At 42.8% G+C, this 21,678-nt stretch overlaps 1 protein-coding gene across 1 annotated transcript; it reads right to left on the bottom strand.

The window, feature by feature from the left end:
- Window positions 1–1,071: 1,071 nt before the first annotated feature.
- On the bottom strand, window positions 1,072–20,828 carry SERPINA10 (serpin family A member 10). The gene is made up of 5 exons (XM_045015018.1): window positions 20,700–20,828; window positions 9,856–10,584; window positions 5,424–5,697; window positions 3,929–4,076; window positions 1,072–1,366 (listed from the first exon to the last, which is right to left on the bottom strand). The coding sequence occupies exons 2-5, from the start codon at window positions 10,556–10,558 to the stop codon at window positions 1,175–1,177; spliced, it is 1,317 nt and encodes a 438-aa protein (XP_044870953.1). The 5' UTR covers window positions 10,559–10,584; window positions 20,700–20,828; the 3' UTR covers window positions 1,072–1,174.
- Between the last annotated feature and the right edge of the window lie 850 nt (window positions 20,829–21,678).

Below are 21,678 nucleotides of genomic sequence, written 5' to 3'. Positions count from 1 at the left end.
TTCAGCAGGGACTCAATTTTGGTGGTGCAAAATAGAACTGAAAGAGTCAGCTTTCCCAGCTGTTGTTGAAGTTATCTTTTGGAAATATTTTATCGTTTGTAAAAAGGCCAGTTTAAATGTGCTTTTATTAGACTACGTATGTGTGCCCTGAGAAGCTAAGACGCATTTGATAAAATTGAATAAGCGCACTGAACTGAAAACCTTGATGTAACCTTAATTATAGGCTTGCTATTTCTCCACAGTAAGAAGTAAATAAAATTCTCAAGAACAGTGCCGATAGAGCCAATGCTTAAAATTTGACCCTGCTCCCGGTGAAGTAAATGGCAAAATTTCCACTGATGACGGTGGGAGCAGGCCCTTAATTCTTCTCATTGCAGTAGAGAATGTTGTTAGAAAGTAGGCCAAACTGCAGTGTTTGGATGCGAACTTTCTAAATGTTTTGGGATGTTTGGATCCAAGGTTTCCGTTCAGGTTTATCTCTAAATAAAATATATCTGAATTCTATCATTAAAATGTTGAATTTGGGACTTTCAAGTTCATGCTTTTGAGACTTTTAATGATGATAGCTCTACAAGATGTTATTTTCGAGTTGATAGTATAGCCTATTGGACCATAAGTAAATATTGTCCGCATTTTTTAAATAAATTTTAAATTTTTTGTTTACATTTTGATAATTTTTCTGTAAGAAACTATTTTTTCTGTGAATGTGAAATGTGCAAAATGGTGGCTCTGTTGTACAATGGGGAATTAAACACAAAATTAAACAGAAATTAGCATCTTTTAACTCAAACATTTTATTGAATTTGCACATATACAGAAATATCTAGTTTAGCTCAGAGTAAAATATTTGAACTGATTCTTATAGTATACAATAGGTAATCTTAAGCCTACCGTTAGATGGCTGTCAGAAGGAGTACTTTAGGAAATATATAAAATAACATGCAGCTTTTGAACAAATCTCTATTTTGTCACAGTTATTGCCTCAGCTAGATAATCTTGCTGCTTGGGCATTAACAAAAATAATTTAGTAGGACATGCTGATGATTTGAGATGTGAAATAAATCTGTTTTCATATCTAGCAAGTTTTCAGTTCTAACTAATGCAATGTAATAGTTTCAAGAAAATAAAAAAACTTGGAATATACCAGAAATAGACTAGAAACTATGGTCTTAATTTACAGTTCTGTAGGATTAACCACTCTGCCCATGAACAGCAATGTTTTGAAAGTTTCTTCATAAATCATAAAGAGGAATGGCCGGTTCACTTTAATGGTAGGAGGCATTGAGTATGCAGTAATTTCTGACCCACTAGCAGCTGCTGCCTCAGTTCCTTTCTCATCCACGTCAATTACTGCTCTTTGGATAATCTAATAACACAAAGAGAACAATATTATAAACACCAAAAATGAGACTCCTTATGTGGAGAACAGTCGTCAAAGTTCCAAACACCCTAATGTGTGGCAGGCCTCTGCCATACAGACACAAGGATTGAGGGTCACAGTGAGGTTCTGATCTTGCAGTTGATGGCTGCACTCACACAGAGCCTCATTGGCTCCAGTGTGATTGCACAGCTGCCGTAGTCCATCTGAACACTATCAGTTGCAGGATCAGAGCCTAAGAAGCTTCCTCAATACATTTCTAGAAACAATTATACAATTTCTGTATGCATAATTTGGCAGGGTAACTTTCTTATAAAAAAAATGAAGACTGCACATTTGATCTTCAAGCCACTTTTCCTAGCCACTCTTTTCCATAACCCAAATCCATGCATAGCACAGGTTGGCCAGACCACAAAATCTATTTTACAGTCTTCAGATTTAACTAAGAATAGAATGAGCCTTCAGTTCCTACTCCTGCTGACCCTACATTCTACGTTTCATGATTAAATACGCAGACAAATGTCTATTAGTGGTTCTGGTTGTTTGTTTCTTTAATTAGCTTGTTTCTGATTAAGTTTAGTTAGTCACAAACATTGAAAGGCTTTACTTGGTTAAATATTGTGCATTCTGAAAGTGTTTATAAAATCATAGAAACGTAGGACCCGAAGGGAGATCAAAAGTCATCAAGAAGTCATTTAGTGCATTCCTCCATGCTGAAGCACAATTAAGTATACGTAGACCATCCCTGACAGGTATTTGTCTAACCTGTTATCAAAAACCGCCAATGACAGATATTCCACAACTTCCCTTTTTAACCTGTTTCAGGCCTTAACTATCCTTATAGTTAGCAAGTTTTTCCTCAACTCCCACCAAAATCACTGGGAATTAAGGACACTCAATACGCTGCAGGATCTGACCCTTTCCCCTTTATTTCTGTAGTTTATGCATCTAGCTATGTCCTCAGTTCTTAAGCCTGTGTCTGCAAGCGTCATGGTTAGTTTATGGTCTAGGACATAAAGACAATTGATGGTGTTAACATCACCAATACCAATCTCTGATGACTGTGTTCAAGTCCTAAATCTGTTTCTGAACTAATGTAACTCACATAGTAACATTTAGTAATTCTGCAATGGCCCTATGCCAGCTGGCGCATTAATTGCTTTTAAAATCAGTTAACAGATGCTATTAAAATTAGATTGTTTTATAATAAAATTATTAGCCAACTAATTCTGGATTATACAATTTTTCCTGGTATCTGCGCAAGGGGAAGAGTATGCTGCACATTCTCAACTTGATTTACACACATTAAATGGTGTAATAGCCCATAAACTAAACATCTGCTATTTTATCTTCTGTATTTTTACTCTTGGGATATGAAATAACCTTTCTGATTAAGGCCAGTGTACAAAGCTATCGTAGTTTAAATACTTTTACATTTATATATTTGGCAAGGCAACTACTATGCTCTTTAAAAGGGTGCAACATATGAGAACCACAGTGGTCCATTTGGTATGGAATTGAGTAGGGCTAGGTTCATGTTTTGTCCTCTTTGGCATGTCTCTTACTGCTGGATGGTGATGGATTGTGGTGGTTCTTTGCACAGGTGTACAAAAGAGGCGGAGGAAGTCTCAACCAGAGATGGGCGAATAATGGACTTGTCAGTTTGCTAGCAATTCCAAAAAATAAAAATGAAAAAACCTGTTTTGGATCAACTTGAGAATGAAAATTTGGTGAAGCACAAAGCCAAAAATAATTTTGTTTTGAGTCTAAACAACCCTTTTTTCAATGTTCACCATTTTTAAAAGTTTCTGATTCTTAAGTACCATTACAGGAAATTTTGAAACTAAAAATTGTTTTGAACTGAAAAACATAAACGCTTTCTTTTGAAAATGATGAAGCAAACTGTTTTGATATTTTTCTGATTTTTTTTAACTAGAACAATTTGGTGGAGTTGACACAAATTTGTGAAAAGTTTTAGTGTCACCAAATCTGTACATTTTGCTGAAATAATGTTTCATGTAAAAGATGATGCCCAGCTGTACTCCAAACTTCCCTCTCCCACTGCTTCCCCCTGCAGATTTGTGCAAGAGAAGTCAAAATGTGGTTCTTAATCAGGGCCGGCTCCAGGGTTTTTGCCACCCCAAGCAGCAAAAAGAAAAAAAAAGTCGCAATCTGCAGCACTACCACCGCCACTTCAGTCTTCGGTGGCTGGTCCTTCGCTCCGAGAGGGAGTGAGGGACCTGCCGCCAAAGAGCTGGACATACCGCCCCTCTCCATTGGCCACTCCAAGCACCTGCTTGCTGGGCTGGTGCCTGGAGCCGGCCTTGCTCTTAATGGAGTGAGAGTAAGGCATCCTGGGTTCTATTCCTGGCTCTGCTCTGAGACCTTCAGCAAGTCACCTGATCCTTTTTAAGCTCTTTGAGGCAGGAACTGTTTCTCACACTGTATTAGTACAATACCTACCACAACCAGGTCCTGATTTTGGCTGGGCCATCTAGGCACTAATATAATACAAAAAATAAATAACAAGAAGCAGCTTGTAAGTCTTACCTTTGATACTTTTACAAATCTTTGATCTGTAAATTGACTCAGGTCTGCCTTCCTTGTGAACAGGTTTTGAATTCCAAGAGCTTGAAGCAGTTCATGCATCTGGTATTTCTGGTCTAATTTGAATTTTGGGAAGAAAATGTCCATTTTTCTGTAACAAACATAAATACTGGTAATATAGTGAAAAAACTGCAAAAGTCCTAATTTTGGAACAAGAAAAATGTCCTTATCACAGGCTTGATTTTTCTCCATGAATTTTGCTTGTCTCATTATCCTAGAATATACTTAGTAATTATTATTAGAAGGGTCATTCAGTAATATTTTGCACTTCATTAACCTTTCATGAGAGGATCTAAAAATGCCCTATAAAAAGTAGTGCAACTTCCTCGCTTGTATGATGCAGAGCTGGTGTAGCCATATTGCTCCCAGGATACGAGAGACAAAGAGTGGTTAAGGTAATATCTTATCGGGTCGACTTCTTTTGGTGGGAGAGACAAGCTTTTGAGATACATGGAGCTCTTCTTTCAGTCTCAAGCACATGGGTCTCAAACTGACCTTTTCAGGGGGAGAGAAGTTCTGTTTGAGTCTCGTGTTTGCCTCCAAGTGCTTGATAACTGAAGAAGAGCTCTGTGAAGCTCTTAAAAGCTTGTCTCTCTCACCAACAGGACTTGGTCCAGTAAAAGATATTACCTCACCCACCTTGTCTCTCACTTGTATCAGGCAGACAAGAGATATATAATGGTCACTTCAAGTAATACTGAAATGCAACCAGCTCTGGGATCGAACTCAGCAGTGCACAACATGATACACAACAGTTTAGGGCAAGAACTGAAGAATAGTTGAAATGTAGGGGACTCTAGGTAGGCAGAATGTAAATCCCTGTGTAACAACTTGGGAAAGACAGCAGGGCTAATGCTTTCTCTCTTATGAAAAATGTCAGGGCCACAAGGGATCAGAACCTCTAGTTTCCTGCAGCACAGTATCCCCACTTCTATGATGAGGCATTGATTAATTCAATCCTGAATCAGGAGAAAGAGTGTCACCTACTGAATCACATTTCATATGAAGAGATTAATTTATTTTTACATTTTTATAGCTCAACCTATTTAATATATTTGTATTTATGCTTCATTGCCCAAGTAGGAAATCCCTTCATGAGTAAGCTGCACACACTGGTTATCCATGCTATTTTGGCTGGAAGTGCCAAACTGAACACCACGGTTAGGGCCTAATGTTTGGGCTTGGAAAGGCTGGACTGTGCTTTGTGAGACGTACATTTCTTAGTGGTATAGAGGAGATGAATCAGTCTTAAATGAAGGCTTCAAGTGAGAGCCCTACACCACTCTTATGCACAAAGGTTCTGTTTTGGGGGATTTGGAAAGACCTCGCCTCTGTTAGGATGCCACTCCACAGAGAAACCGGCACATAAGTGGGTTTCTTTTACCTCAGTAAATATGAAATATGTTAGTATCGTCAGGATGTCTGTGTGAAGCTATACCTGGTCTTCATGTTTCTAAGCCACGATTCCACAAGCTCTGCTGTTATGTGGTCTTCAAGTGAACCGTAATCTCCCTCCTTTTCCGGCATGGCAATAAGCATGTGTGCACTCCCTCTGTAGGGAAGTTTTAGCACAATGCATCCTAAATTCTTATCCGAAGTTGAGGCAACCTTGTCTGATTTAAACATCATGGGCACCTGTACGTTCCTATACTTGTCTATATGGAAAGTCTCCAGTTCTGTGAACCTTGTATTAAATGGGTGCAGCCATTTGCCTTAGAAAAGAAAGAAAGAAAATAATTATTCACACTCACACTTCCTCATGGTAACAGTTCTGAAGTTCTTAAAAATATTATCCCATTGTATCCATTGCTATATGATCATGTCGGATTTGGGGCCCTTTGTGAATAGGATGGCTGGATGACAACTATGATATCTTTAGCCTACATACTTCAAAACTTTTTACAGCAAAGGAGGGCAAAACCACACAAAATAAACAGACCTGGGCTCAAGAGGTATGCAGGGGAAGGAACATGATCAACAAATATTTTCCTCATTGTCCCTTTGTCCAGGTGGTCAATTACCCCCAGGCTCCAAACTAATAAATATTCCTTTATTTTATTGAGTACCATATAATCATCCATTTTTTGCAGAAATGGTACTTGACTCTGCCACCTCCACCTCCACCTTCCACCTATTCAGTACTCTCTTTTTAAAGTGATACCTCCATACATTCTCATTCATGGACCATCAACAGTAGGCTGCCTCCCTTGTGAGTGCTATGACTGGACACCATATATGTTGATGATACTAACGCTTGCATTTTCTTTCTCCCATTTCCTTTCCATTTCTTTCCTATCTCAATTTCTGGCAGAGAAAGGGATCTGGATGAAATCCAGCTGGGGTGAGTTCAGTCAAAATAAGAAACAAGTGATGCCTGTTGATAAAAGATGGTTGGTTGTTGATGGGGAATTGGCAGAAGCGATGAAGGCATCTGCAGGCTTACTTTCTAGAGGTTGTCAATCTGAGTCTTATTTGGATTCATCTCTACTCACACCTTCTTTCACCTTTACACCTGATAAAATATTTTATTTTCAAAATACAGAGCTTGTCATGATTATGGGCAACGGGATGGATCACTTGATGATTACCTGTTCTGTTCATTCCTTCTGGGGCACCTGGCATTGGCTACTTTGGAAGACAGGATACTAGGCTAACTGGACCTTTAGTCTGACCCAGCATGGCCGTTCTTTTATTCTTATGTTCATGCTTTTGTCACCTCAAGGCTAGACTACTACACCATTCTCTACCTGGGATTAGCCTTGTCCATGTGGAAGCGTTGGCCGCCGTAAACAGTACTTGTCTTATAGGTATATTATACCTATGTGCTATGCTCTGCACTGGTTAATTCACTTAAAAAATTTAATTCATGGTGCTTGTTGCTATCTGCTGACGCCTAAATTGTCCAGCATGCTGTTCTTAGACATGGACTCTGCCAACAAATCTATACGAACTCACTGGAGCTTCTGACAAACTGTTCTCCCTCATGGGCATTCATCCCTGATTTGCTACTGCTAGAAAGCAGTCAAAGCCTGACCTTGCCATTTTTGGAGTCTGGTGTAAATCATAGCACTTCTTCAGGCTTTCTCGCCACTGCATTTCTTTTAGTAACAGTTTGTCTTCTAACTGTCTTTTCCCAAAACTCAATGTCCCAATGTTGTTACTCTGTCTAGGTTTTTTAATATCTCACTCATTAGTAAATTATCAGGGTATCTCTACTCACATGTAAGTCTAGCCAATCCACTTATTATCTCTGTGTCTTGGGTGGGCTTCATTACATTCTTCTTCAAATAAAAGAAACAGAATTACACACCAGACTCGGACTACGTCCCAATGAGTGTACTAAGCTGTCAGTACAATAACATTGAACTCTTGGGAAATCTCCTTTTAGCCCATTTTACTGCTGCTGCTCAGCTGTTCCCCTATCTCAAGGAAAATATGCCTTGTTCTGAGCTATTGGAAGATGAGCCCCCATACCAGACAGCAGAAATCTCTGAACTTCCACCGTGGAACATTCTGCTCGGTCTTCTTTGTTTTGTTTTACTTTTAAGTTTGCATCTGTTTTCTTTCTTCAGAAGGAGAGAACTCCCTGTATGCTGCTGTCCTAGAGAGAGAGTGTACACTGAGCCAGAGGCTTTTCATTCACTCTCATGATCCTGGAACTACTAAGTGCAGCACTTGTCCCCCAGCACAAGTCAGAGTTAAATAGTTTCTCATGACCCAAAGTGGCTGAAACTACTCCTGTGGATTGGGACAGCATAGAGACATTATACTGGCCACACCTCCTTTTCTCTGTCCATGTCATTGAAAACAGCACCAGATCCAAGGCCCAACTAAATCTAGAAACCTCCCTTTGGCATTGTCCCAACTGGCTATTTATATGTCAAGGAGGAAGGAAACCACACTGTGGGGCCATTTTCCTTCCCTCACTTGAGCGTGCACCTAGGTAGTGTTTCCCTTGATCTCTTCTTGGAGCAGTGGTCATGGTCTGGGGTTCTCTGCTCCCCCTTTGCCCTACTCCTATCCCTGCACTCTTGTCTTTTGTCCTGGTCAATTGACCCAACTTTTTGTGTGATTGAGGGGAGTGGACTATCACTATTTTTGTTGTGTGGGGTGTCCTTTAAAAAGTCTGGTCCTTCTCAACTAGAATTCAGAGACTACTGACTGCAGGGGGAGGGACACAAGAGCTTCTACAACAGCTGTCCATCAGCAGAGAATTCCCCTGTGTGTTGGAGATGCATTAGCTAATTGCTGTGTGCTCCTTGACCTAGCCAAGGATCTGACCTCTTGTTTCTTCTAGTTCTGCTATTTAACTGGAAACTCGTCCTTCCTCTTCTCTCATGCATATTCTGGGCACCAGGGACAATCTTGGATTATTTTAGTTTTTGCTAGTAGTACAATGTCTTGAATTGGAAACTTTTAATGTATACGCTGCCCTTCTCTGCTCATTCGAAGGACCTGGGGGAGCATTACTGGGGAAAACACCACAATAAAATGCACCCTTGTAAATGGGATTACTGGGCCAGGTTGCAGCATTTTAATGTGAGAGGTGATATTTCAGTGAGCCTTGGAATTCTGGAAAGCTTGAGGTTACTGCTCCAGATCTGACCCAGGTTTACAGTGACCAAAGTTTATCATGTGATAGCTCTGCATACCCATGACCTGCAGAGTTCTCACTATCATAATGCTTCCCATAGGAGTTTCATCCCTAAGAGGACTGGATGGCTTCAGAGACCTGAAGGTGGACTGAAAAATCACTGATTTCTCCAGGGGAAACTCCAGCCAGGGCCTCTGGGCCCAGGCTGGCCTCCTTTGGCTAAGTGAAACTGAAAGAAAAGAGCTGAACTCCTGTCCTGGGTCAGCTAATTTGCTGTGTAATCAGGGAGCCTTGTTGTGTGACAGGCAGTTGGCTCCCTTCTCATTGGGGGGATAGGAAGTCTCTGCAGAGTCTGCTTCTCCGCAGCCTAGTTGGGTCTGCTACATGGCCCTAGCAATAAACTTTGGCATGCTGTGCTTATTTTTCCTCGTTTGATTGCACCTCTCCTGCCAAGCTAAGGACCTTCTAGATTCTGATAATTTCTTTCTGTTGCACCAGATCAACATGTGGAAGGTCCTCTCATGGGGTTAGGCGTGGTTCTTTTCCCTGATCACAGAGACTCTTGTATGAAATGGGGAAACTCTGTGTTCCCTTGACCAATGCACTCTATGAGAAATGAATTGGTGCCCTCAGCCCAGTGTCTAGAGTACATATGCCCATATTACAGCTATCATTACAATGGACACCACAATGCTGGTTTTCTGATTGGCAGGGAGCCCAGAATTAAAGGGCGATTGAACAACCTTCTTGGCCCTCAAGATGGACCCTTCAGAGAAGGGTTACGACAAGTTAACATGGTACCGAGAGGAAGTTTTCACTGCCTCTGTCTGTGTTTTAGCTGTTCTGAGAATGAAGCTCTGCAGAATTCAAGGCAGTTCTCAGTACCACTCAAATCATTTACGGTTTAAAAAAAATAATTAAAAAAAGGAAATCTAATGGGGGACAATGGGGAAATACTGTATCTTTGAAAATGCTTTTCCCCAAAGGAGAAGCTCCCAGCCACAATCACTGTATCTGAATTACTAACTCAGTTATAATGGGTATATGACATATGTGCAGACCCCGTTTGCAGTGAACTCAGTAGCATCGACAGATTTACTTGACTTGCCTGATGCACAAATGTTCTGCACCATATTTTGAGCTCAGTTGCAAATCTAGAGAAGCAACATTTATCCCAGTGGAGTTTTTCTGGAGCGACACTAAAGTAACTGAGAACAGAGTCTTGCCTGTTGTCTTTTTATAAATGATGATCTTACAGTATAAAATCAATAGTTACCTTTAAAGAGAATGTAATCCACAAAAACCAGTTTAGCATGCCGGTCAAGTTCTTCAAAAAGCGTTGGGATTTTTCCTTTGGTCTTCTTGTTAATATTCTGATTTATGACATTTTTTGCGTGGGTGGAGTTGTGAAAATCCACACTTAAGAATTCCATATCAAAGTACTGCTTGGATTGATTAAGGAAAGGCTCCTTGAGTCTGAAATTTTTTTGAATAAAAGAAAAACTACCTCTCTGCAGATCAAGCTCTTCATTCTCTGTGATGTTATCTTTCAGTTGTTTAAACAAAGCTGGCAATGGATGAAAATTCTCTTTGTCCTGAAAAAGATGGAGGTTTGTACCCTGAACGATTTGCTTGTAGGTTTCCCCTTCAGCCGCGAGCATGAAGACAGCCATCGCAAATGACACAGAGAGCGGGGAGAAGAACACGTTATTGTCATGCTTCAGTGCTATTTTCCTGTAGAGATTGAATCCAAAATCCGTGTTCTTTTCAGTGAGGTTGTAAAGAGTGAACTCTAGAGGGTCTTGCTTGGCAAATGGCTCTGCCGTGCTTCTATGCAGAAGTTGGTCCATAGTGCTATGTGCTTTCTCATGATTGGGCCAGCAACTCTTCTCTTTCTTTCGATTTCCAGGCTTGCCAAGAGATGTGCTTAATTCAATGCACACTTCACATAAGAGAAGAAGGCAAATCCCTGCTTTCATTTTGGAGTCCAGTAGTGAGCGTCTTTCTAGTCAAGAAAGTGAAAAGAAACAAAGTCAATGACAATTTTTCTTTTTTAAATTGAAAATACCTTGCTTCTGGGTTCCAGATAAAGAGGTCATGGATATAGCCAAATGGTTTCAAGTTCCTTCCACCAGGTAATTTTCACCAATCCCCCGAACCCCCAAGTTACACACCAACAATGTAAAGTTTGAATGGCCAATGCCCAAATCAAAAGTCAAAGTGAAAGTAATGGAAAGAAAAATCTCCATTCTTTCAAAATGAGTGCAAAAGAGATGTCATGACCTTTAGCAAGGGGCTCACTTCATATGCTAAACAGTTCATGAAAGTCCCTCACTAATCTTCCTATGTTAAATTGAAGCCTGTCTTAAAAGAGTAGGTCCAAATTTTCAGATGAGGCATATTCATCTCCACCTGAAGTCAATGAGAGCTACCTATTTTTAATGTGATGAATACAAATGTAGAGAGAGAAATATCTTGTTGACAATGAAAGGGCTAGTGTGTGTAATATGCAGTGTGTATAAAAATACCAGCGTTGAATTTCTGCACAATGTCTACTAAAAAAGTCAAACTGTAACCACTAGTTCTGAGTCCCATAAATGAGAAACTCTGAGAGTTGACCATACTTTAAAAAAAATGTGATTGGGAGAATTCAAAAGTTCTATATTTCAAATTGCTTTTGAATCCTTTGAAAAATTACTAGAGGTTTTGCTGAATAACTTAGACCTCCTTTTCTAGGGAAAATTAGCCTGAATGACATGTCAGTGTTTTTTCCAATTACATAGAAACTTTCAGTTAGGAGAAAAGCAAAACATGAATAATAAATTTTGAAAGGGCCAGTGGTCCTGGGCTTGATTTTCCTCTGATTGTTTACACCCATGTAAACCAGGAGTAACTCTACAGAAGCCAAAGGAATGATGATTGTGCAAGACTGGTATAAGGCAGAGAAGGCTCCATGCCTCTCTTACGTTTTAATTCAGCCTTGCAAACTTGTGAAAATGAAATCTTTTGTTTTAGAGACAGGATGGCAATAGCACAAGAAGGAATTAAATATTGATGACCCTTCCAGACACACACCCCTACATCCATCTGGAGCATAATAGAAGACTTATTGTTACCATGGAACCAATGCCAGCTATTTTGTTAAGTAAGGGTACTCTTTCTAGCTGTGAGTACTGACTGTGTTGTGGAATGGCTCTGCCCTAAGAAAACCCCACAGTGAGGAGGGGAAATGACAGGTACTCCAGATTTTCATGATGTCTGTAATAATGCCCCCTCCCTTGTTGAATAGTCACTCTGAATATTGAGCACCTGGTTGGTGGACAGCAAGAGTGAGGTAGCTTTGTGTCTGCTGAGCTATGATGAGATTGTGAGGCCCTGGACTGAGAATCCAATACCATTGCAAACAGGTAAGGAAATTCATCATTCCCTTTCACTTTTCATTCATCTGACATGGATTATTTATTCTTGCGGACAGAGTGGTGCCCAGGCCGTGTGTAGTGTTACCTCTGATTCTTTTACATTTCAGCATTCACTGGATCTTACAAAACAATATTTGATAAGTGAAGTGGGCTTGTGAATGGACTGAGAGGGAGACACTTACTCTGGGTACGTCTACACTACAAGACTATTTCGAATCAACTTAATTCGAATTTGTGGAATCGACCTTATGAAGTCGAAGTTGTGTATCCACACTAAATACACTATTTCGACTGTGTGAGTCCACAGTAACGGGGCCAGTGTCGACTTTGGAAGCGGTGCACTGTGGGAAGCTATCCCACAGTTCCCGCACTCCCCGCTGCCCATTGGAATCCTGGGATTTCCCCCCAATGCATGCTGGGGGGAAAAATGTGTCGAGGGTGGTTTTGGGTAACTATCATCATTGAACCGTCAATCATGCCCTCCCTCCCTTCCTCCCTGAAAGCGCCTGCAGGCAATCTGTTCGTGCACTTTTCTGCTCAGTGACAGCGCGGGCGCCACAGCACTTTGAGCACGGATCCCGCTGCAGTTATGGCCGTTGTCAACTCCTCGCACCTTATCGTCCACCTCTTCCACAGTGAGCTGCTGAGAAATAGGGCTACTTTTCAATGGTGCTGCGAGCACTTGTGGACCATGGGGGACGTTTTACCAACATCAACGTCGGGTGGCCAGGCAAAGTTCATGACGTGCGTGTTTTCAGGAACTGTGGTCTGTTTAGACGCCTGCAGGAAGGTAGTTTCTTCCCGGACCACAAAATAAGTCTTGGGGATGTGCAGATGCCTATAGTGATCGTCGGGGACCCAGCCTACCTGCTAATGCCCTGGCTCGTGAAGCCCTATGCAGGCGCCTTGCACTGCGACAAGGAACTCTTCAAGTACCAGCGAGCAGCGTGACCTGTGACTGTTCAGTTTCTTTACAGAGAAGCTGAAGCTGCCCCTGTTTCTTTACCAAGTGACTGTTGACTAGCATCTGCAGTTACATACCCCGCCCACCCCGCTTCCCCAACTTCCAACACACGTTTAAAAATAAAATACATGTTCCACTGTAACTTTACAAAGGTTTCTTTATTGATGACTTTGCGTTACAGGGTTGAAACTGGGACACGGACTGTGCTGGGTAGGGTGTGCAGTGATGTAAAGACCGCCTGTAAACTCGAGGAATGACAGGCTCCTGCTCCCAGAGCAGTCTGCAGTGCCGGACTGGATGTTTCAACGGAGCCTGCCATCCCTCCTTTTTGGGACTCTGTGTGCGGGGGCTATGTGGCCTTTTGGCGGGGGAGGACGGATACAGATTCCTCTGCTGCGTGGCTCTGTGGTCCAGGACAGGGACCGTTGCATGAGATCTGTAATCCCCCTCCCCCGCTACAAAGTCACGTACCCCCCCACCCACACAGAACCTGGAAACCACCTCCCATACCGACCAGGGTGCGTACTGACTGCAGTGTGTGTGTGACCTGCTGCTGATCCTGCCCCCATGTCTGTACCCTGGTAAAGGTGATTGTCCTGTCAAATTACCAACCCCCTTCCCCCCCTTCAAACACAGTCTCCTCTAAAAGAACATGACGGAAACAGTAATTAACAGAAAAGTATTTTTTATTATCAACTAGACAGTTAGGGGATGAAACTGGGATTGGGGCTTGGGTGAGTCTGGAAGGGAAGGATTTCTCAAAATTTAGGGTATGAGAGCTTTTGGGTACTTGAGCACTCTGCTGGGGTGCAGTGACAGTTTTAACGCCCCCTGGCGCCCCTCCTTCTGGTTATTTTGGGTGAGGGGGGTATGGGACTTTGTGGCGGGGGAGGGCGGTTGCAGATACACTGCAGGGGGGCTCTGTCCTCCTGCCGGAGGTCCTGCAGAACATGCACAAGGCGCAGGAGCATGTCCGTTTGCTCTCTCATTAGTCCAAGCAGCGTTTGAGTCGCCTGCTTGTCTTCCTCACGCCACCTCTCCTCCCGTTCGCTGTGTGAGTGCTGGTACAGAGAGAGGGACTCCCTCCACTGGCTCTGCTGGTCCGCGTCGTCTCGGGAGCACCCCATAAGTTCAGCGAACATCTCGTCCCATGTCTTTTTATTTCGCCGCCTAATCTTTGCCAGCCTCTGTGAGGGGGATGCTGTGGCGGGTCTGGAGACAGTCCAAGCTGTGTGATGGGAAAAAGGGAGTGAATTCCTTGCCCAGATAAATTTTTGCGAAGAATGAACACAGTCTAATCTGTCTCTGTGAATTCTGGGTTGAGATCCCAATGCCTGATGGGGCAAAAACCATTTTCGCGGGTGGTTCTGGGTAAATGTCGTCAGTCATCCCTTCCTCCGGGAAAGCTACAGCAGACAATCATTTCAAGCCCGTTTTCCCTGGATTGCCCTGGCAGATGCCACAGTGTGGAAACCATGGAGCCTGTTTTGCCTTTTGTGCCTGTCACCGTATGTGTACTAGATGCCGCTGACAGAGGCGGTCCAGCAGCGCTACACAGCAGCATGCTTTTGCTTTTGCATGACAGCAGAGATGGTTACCAGCCATATTGTACCATCTACCACACCATAAATTGGTAATAAGATGGGCATAGTTAGCAGTCCTTTTGCACTGCACCATTTGCTGCTGTCATAAGTGCCCCTGGCTGCTCTTAGCCAGGGGCGCAAAAGCCAAAATTGGGAATGACTCCCTGAGTCAATCCCTCCTTTTTGGTATCTAAAAATAGAATCAGTCCTGCCTAGAATATGGGCAAGTGTACTAGAGAACCACTGTATCAGAGAACCAGAGAGCACAGCTGCTCTGTGTCAGATCCTGCATAGATTATGAGCTGTATGCTATTCACAGGGGGTGCTCCTGCAACAACCCCACCTGTTCATTCCATTCTTCCCCAGCCTTCCTGGGCTACCATAGCATTGTCCCCCCACTTGTGTGATGAAGTAATAAAGAATGCAGGAATAAGACACAGTGACTTGTTAGTGAGAAATGAGTGGAAGGCAGCCTCCAGTTGCTATGATAGTCCAGATAGGACATTAAGGAGTGTGGAGGAGAGGAGACCAGCATCCTGCTGCTAGTCCAGGGGCAATTGAATCTTTTCTTTACACATGAAGGGTTGGGGACTGATGAAGCTCAGCCCCCTGTTGCTATGATGAAGACGGTTACCAGCCATATTGCACCATCTACCATGAAAAATTAGGTTCACCTGACACTGGGGAACCTGAGAGATGGTAGTCGGCATGGTTACCAGTCCTTTTGCACTGCCCCATGTGCCAATAGGCTGATGAGGACGGGTACCAGTCGTTTTGTACCATCAGCCACCCATGGTGGGGCGGGGGCAAGGATGTTGGTGTTGAGTGCTGCATCATCGCGTCTATCTGCAGCATTCAGTAAAGATAGGGTGACATGTAAAAGAGTCAAGAGAGGATTGTTTTCCCTTTCACTTCTGGGGGTGGGTGGGGGGGCTGCGTAAATTGCCGAGCTATGCCCTGACCCACCGCGGACACTGTTTTTGACCCCAGAAGCATTTGGAGCTCAGCCAAGAATGCAAATCCTTTTCGGAGACAGCAGGAACTGTAGGATACCTTGCGTCCTCCAGTCCCCCCTCCCTCCATGAGCGTCCATTTGATTCTTTGGCTTTCCGTTACGCTCGTCACGCAGCAGCGCACTGAGTCTCTGCTATGCCGTCTGTCCAGAGATTTTTTAAAAATACTTTGGACCAGGCATAACATTACAGTAATTCCCCTAATTAGATGCAGGAGTCTCCGAGCGAGATCACCCTGAGGACGGTCACTGAAGGAGATAGAGAGCGCATGCTGCGTGAAAGCCAGCACAAACCAGGGCCCTACGCAGCCGTGCTCGGGGAGGCAATGCTCCCTGAGTACCTCATGAAAGCCTGGTGCGGAAAAGTGTGCTACCACGGAGCACCCAATAAGGCAGCGCTCCCCAGGAACCTCCTGCGGAGGCTTTTCGATTAACGCAAGGAGAGCTTCGTGGAGATCTCCCAGGAGGATTTCTGTTCTATCCCCATATATAGAGAGACCTCCTTTTCACATACTTCAGATTCCTGTTATATTAAGAATAAAAGTTTACATGGTTAAAGCACTTACCGACTGCTCCTTCCCCTGATTCAGGATCCGGGTTAATGGCCGGGGAGGGTTGGTAGGGGATCTCCGTGAGGGTGATGAAGAGATCCTGGCTGTCGGGGAAACCAGCGTTGTAAGCGCTGTCGCCTGCCTCGTCCTCCACAAACCCTTCCTCATCTTCCCCATCCGCGAACATCGCCGAGGAACTGGCCGTCGACACTGTCCCATCGTCAGAGTCCATGGTCACTGGTGGGGCAGTGGTGGCAGGCTCTGTAGCGTCCGTTTGCCGCTTTGATTTTTTGCTAGCCCCTTGGCTGGGGTCCTTGATTTTCACACGGCGCTGCGTTGCATCCCGGCTGTATCCTCTGTCTCTCATGGCTTTAGTGGCATTCTCGTAGGTCTTTGCATTCCGTTATTTGGAGCGCAGCTCCGAAAGCACAGACTCCTCGCCCCTCACTCCGATCAGATCCAAGAGTTCCCGGTCAGTCTATGCTGGGTCCCTCTTTCTATTCAGAGATTACATGAACTCCTCTGCTGGAGAGCTCTGCATCGCTGCCGGTGCTGCTGAGCTCACCCCGATGTCCACCCACGAAATGAGATTCTAACTGTCCAGACAGGAAAAGGAATTCAAATTTTCCCGGGACTTTTCCTGTGTGGCTGGTCAGAGCATCCGAGCTCGGACTGCTGTCCAGAGCGTCAACAGAGTGGTGCAGTGTGGGATAGCTCCCGGAGCTAGTAAGTTAGATTTGCATCCACACCTAGCCTAATTCGACATAGCCATGTCGAATTTAGCGCTACTCCCCTCGTCGGGGTGGAGTACCGAATTCGAACTAAAGAGCCCTCTAGGTCGAATTAAATGGCTTCCTGGTGTGGACGGGTGCACGGTTAATTTGAATTAACGCTGCTAAATTCGAATTAAAGTCCTAGTGTAGACCAGGCCTCTATGTTTGGAATATTATTATTCTGTCACATGCAGTGATTTCTAAGCAACATTCATGCAGAGGCATGTTCTGTAAAACCTTGCAATAAGAAAGTTAAATTTTCAAAAAGGCCCCAATTTAACATCCAAATTTGCTCATGCAAAATCCAAAATTTGCATGTGAAAATGGCAGTTGCTTACATAAATCACATAGATGCATAACTTTTCCATCTACATGTGTAATTGCCATTTGTGTATTGAAATCAAAGACACTGAACATGCAAAATAACCAGAGCAAATGTAAAAGCAAAGTGTGAATTGTTTCCCATACAATATAGGATAGAATATCACTTTTATACAATATTTTGAATTTTCTTATTTTCAGACAGGAAATCCCGCCCCCTCCCACTGAAATTAGAAGAGTGTTCCAAACTCTGTTAGGATGGCTAGAAAGAAAAATGACCTGGTGACCTTTGAAATTTCATTCTGCACCAGTTCCTTTTGTATAAAAGTGATCATAAGAATGAAGAAGAGGTATGAAAAGATTGATTCTGTTAAAAGGGCCATCATTTAAAATAGTAGCCTTTTAGTTAACTAGATGGAAAGAACAGCCTCAATAGACGTTTTGTGGTTAAGGGATATCTGATCTCTAACACCAGAGTATGGTAATTGTATACCTTGGTATTTGTCACATGGCCAGAGAAATATGTGATGGACTAGGTGACCTCTTGAGGTTCCTTCTAGCTCTACATTTTTATGATTTTATATACAAATCTGGCATTACCTGAATGCCATAAATTCAGAGTTCAGCAAACCCTCATTATTGCCTACATCAAGATGTGTAATTGTCTGTGGGCATAAGCCCTGAAAAGGCACTTTCATGTGAGCAGTAAGATATCTGGGCACAAAGTAACAGCACACATTTGGCAGTCAATTCTCTATTGAAATAGTGAGTTACATTCTGCACAAGATGGCAGCCCAGAGGGGCTATAATGAAGGAATCAAGAGACCATGAAATAGTTGAATGTGATGCATCTTCCTAATCACATGTAAAATGTGGAAAATATTTAAAATATACGACTTAAAACCATTTCCACCAATTTTATATTTATTTTAACTATATCTACACTCCCAGTGGAATTCCCTATGCCCATCACACACTGACTAAAGCTGTACTAGGTGTGGGTCATGAAAGCTCCTGCCATTTTATCCTTTTTAAACATTACTAGAATCCCAAATATATAAAATATGAAACCCCTCTCATAGGTTAGATTGGACTGTCTTGGAGACTGCTTCTTTCCCTCTGCACCATCCCAAGAGTTGAGATCAGCTCTTGCTAATAGTCCTAAGACTGATCTCTGAGAGAGTGGAACAGGAAGGAGTATGACTCCTCCCTTTCTTCTCACACAGGGAGAGCTCACCATGGGGCCCTCAAAAACCCACCAATGCAATTCCTGGATTGCGCAACAGGGGGCTGCATTGTGACTCTCACATCCCGCCTGGGTTGAATATGCTACCTCCACAGCACTTACCTTCCCTACTTGTCCAAGGAGCAGGAACCGTAGTCCTAGAGTAGAGTCTATTTCCATAAATGGCTGTGCACAGTGCTATCACTGGACCAGGCTATAGAGCATACCTTTTAACTTCACCTTTAAACTAAACATTTATTATGTCTATGACCCATACATAATACTTGGGCTCAGATTTTGCTTTTCATATCTGGAGCTCTAATATATCTTAATTGTTGGCAGACTGTCATTTATGGTTAATATAATTAGCTGATGTGATCACATTGCTTCTATCATTTGAATTAAGTGGTTAGGGTGAAATTCACTCTGGTCTAACAAGCGTTCTCAAGACCCTCTGCACAATTTAAATCTCATGTAATCCGAGTGAAGGCCATCTGCACTGGGGAAAATTTCATGAGGAGGTTAAATGCATTATCCAGACAGGATGAATGTGTTCTGATCAGTCATCTTCAGACCAAAAGTAAGTCTCCATCTAGGGTACAAATAGTTGGGTGGAAGTTTAATGTTGAAACTGAAAATTGGGCAAAACTTGGTTTTGATACAAGCCTAAAACTTGAGCTAAATTTCCTGAGTCTCCAGCACTGTGGTGGGATTTGTAGTTTGGAGATTATGAAGCCAAAGGTCAAGTAAAAAGTGTGGCGGGGGGGGGGTCGGGGAGAGGGGGAATCCATCACACTAAAAGGTTACTTGAATTCCTGGTAAACCAAACCTCCTGAGTATAGCATGGCCTTAGTTTCTCTTGAAAAGCTTTCTCATCTCACTCTCCCTGCAGTTGTTCGATCCTACTTTATTCTTTACATTAGCAAGGGGCAAACCATGCATCCATGCAAAGCCCAAGAAGCCAAAATGTGCACTGATGAATTTTGTAAGGCTTGGGGAAAGCAATTCTCTTCCAGCTCCCTGTACAGCACTGGTGCTCCTTGGCCACTACTGTAGTTACAGAACGGCCGTACCTCTGCCCCTGCAATGCGCCCCTTACATGGGAAGGAACAGAGTGACTGATCTTCCTAGACTCCTCCCACCTCTGCCCCGTCCTTGGCAACAAAGATAGAGGCCCTTATGGAATTAGACTTTATGATAGGTTTGGTGTATGCTCTCCCTCCATCCAGTCCTGGTATCCTGTTCTTCCTACACCAGATGAATCCTGCCATGTTATGTCATTTCTGTGGTAGGCAGAGAGCCCTCTGCCACTGAGGGGTTGGCAAGATCTGCCTTTTATAAAATGCACAATTAGAAGGACTGATCCTGTTTTCACACAAGTCAATGGCAACAATCCCACTGATGTCAATAGCAATAGGATCAGGCCCAAATGTTTAATAACCATAGTGGAGAACCAGCTTCTCCTTTACTGCTGAGGCTAGTGTCTAGACTTTTGAATTGCCCTGAGATAAAGTAGCTGATAACAATGCTCCCTGCATTATTTGAAGAGTCTGTAATGTTATTCCAGATTCAGCGCTTGGCAGGGAACTGAAGAGTGAAGTTTTTGCTTGGGGCCTGATCCAAAACCTGCTGAAGTGAAGGGAAAGACTCTCTAGACCTCAAAAAAACAAAACTCCCTCTGACTTGGGAACATTGTTAAAGAGCACACGGTTGGACAATAGTCTATTGCCAGTTTGGGATTTTAGACATATAATTACAAAAGTTTTGCTGTTCAACGTCAATAACCATCTGATAAACAAAGCTTTTGGACGGCATAGAAAATATATGAACTTAGCGGAAGAAGCTTTGGAAACAATTATGTATTTGTTGTCTAAATTGTAAAAACAAAAGTTTGCATTTGTACAGAATGTGAAGTTCAAACATTGTTTTGGATTCCCAAAGATCTCAGTTTTTAACACTGCAGAACAGAAGACACATTTCATTACAATTATTAACCATGAAAGCAGGAAAAAGTTGGTATAAACTTTGGATTAGGATGATTTGTAGTACCAACATATCTACAGCAGGAGGTTTCTTGCTTTTTGCTCATACTAAAAGGTTTCCCCTTGAAAACATTATAGCATTTTAAATTAAAATAAAATTTCAATATACAGATAAAATCTACTCCTGCTTGAAACACTGCATAATGTAAAGAACATGCAGATATAATTGCCCTCCTCTTCCCCCGCCCCAATACGTATTTAAAATTCTCAGTTAAACAATTCCATCTTACCAACAAGGCAGCTCGTCTGTTACTTTTCTTAATCAACTATACTTAAAAAAAACAAAACAAAGTTAAATGATGACTGTCCAGTGATGAAGGTCATCAGCAAATATTTGGTATTCCAAAGTGTAATGCTCTGATTTTGTAGGTTATATATTAACTGCTGGTACACAGTGAAAGATGAGTGTCCCATAAGTGGAGGGCCATGTTCCAATAAACGTCTTATTGATCGATAAAATAATGACTATACTATTGCACGCTCAGATTAACAGATTTGATTGTCTATCCTGGGACCTGATCTTTGTCTTATTCAGGCAATGGGAGTTTGGCCTGATTTAAGACGAGAGTGCCATAGAAGTGCTGTAGGGCAGTTAGGTACCCAGCTCCCAGTAGGAGTCAATAGATGCTGGGAGCTTGCCTTTAGGAAATCTTCCCCTAAAGAAGCAGGCCTCAGATACAGAGAGTAGATTTGGAATTCCAGTTCCCTGGCACTGCATGGAAGACATCTTCCTCCAGTATAGGAGAGATGGAGGGAGAGGAAAGCAAAGTCACTGTGATATCCGTCTGTACATGTATGTGTGTGCGTAATGATGGATGGTGGTGGGGGAGATGGGATGATGAGGGAGTTGGGTGTGTACAATAGCAAGCCCAGCTTTCATGCAGCACTCTTTCCCCCAACAAAGCTAACACTGGTTTTAGTATTAGGCCAGATCTTGCTGTCTATTCTCCAGGATTCCTACTGCCACTGAAGCCAGTGGAACTTTAGCTTGAGTAAGGGCTGTAGGGCTCAGATTGAGAACAGTTCCCTGCAGGTATTTAATACTCTAAATCTAATCTGCGGGGTATGGTGTGGTTGAAAGGAAAGCTTGAAGAGTCCACAGGGATTTGGATGTATCAGGGAGAGGGAAAGCAGGATTAAGTAACTTTTTAATCTTTCTTTTCCTTTCTGGGCCACGTGTAACTTGCCAAAGACCATTTTCTTAGAAAA

The sequence above is a fragment of the Mauremys mutica genome, chromosome 4, assembly GCF_020497125.1.
Source record: "Mauremys mutica isolate MM-2020 ecotype Southern chromosome 4, ASM2049712v1, whole genome shotgun sequence".
Classification (NCBI taxonomy): domain Eukaryota; kingdom Metazoa; phylum Chordata; order Testudines; family Geoemydidae; genus Mauremys; species Mauremys mutica.
This window is presented reverse-complemented; position numbering and strand designations above follow the sequence as displayed.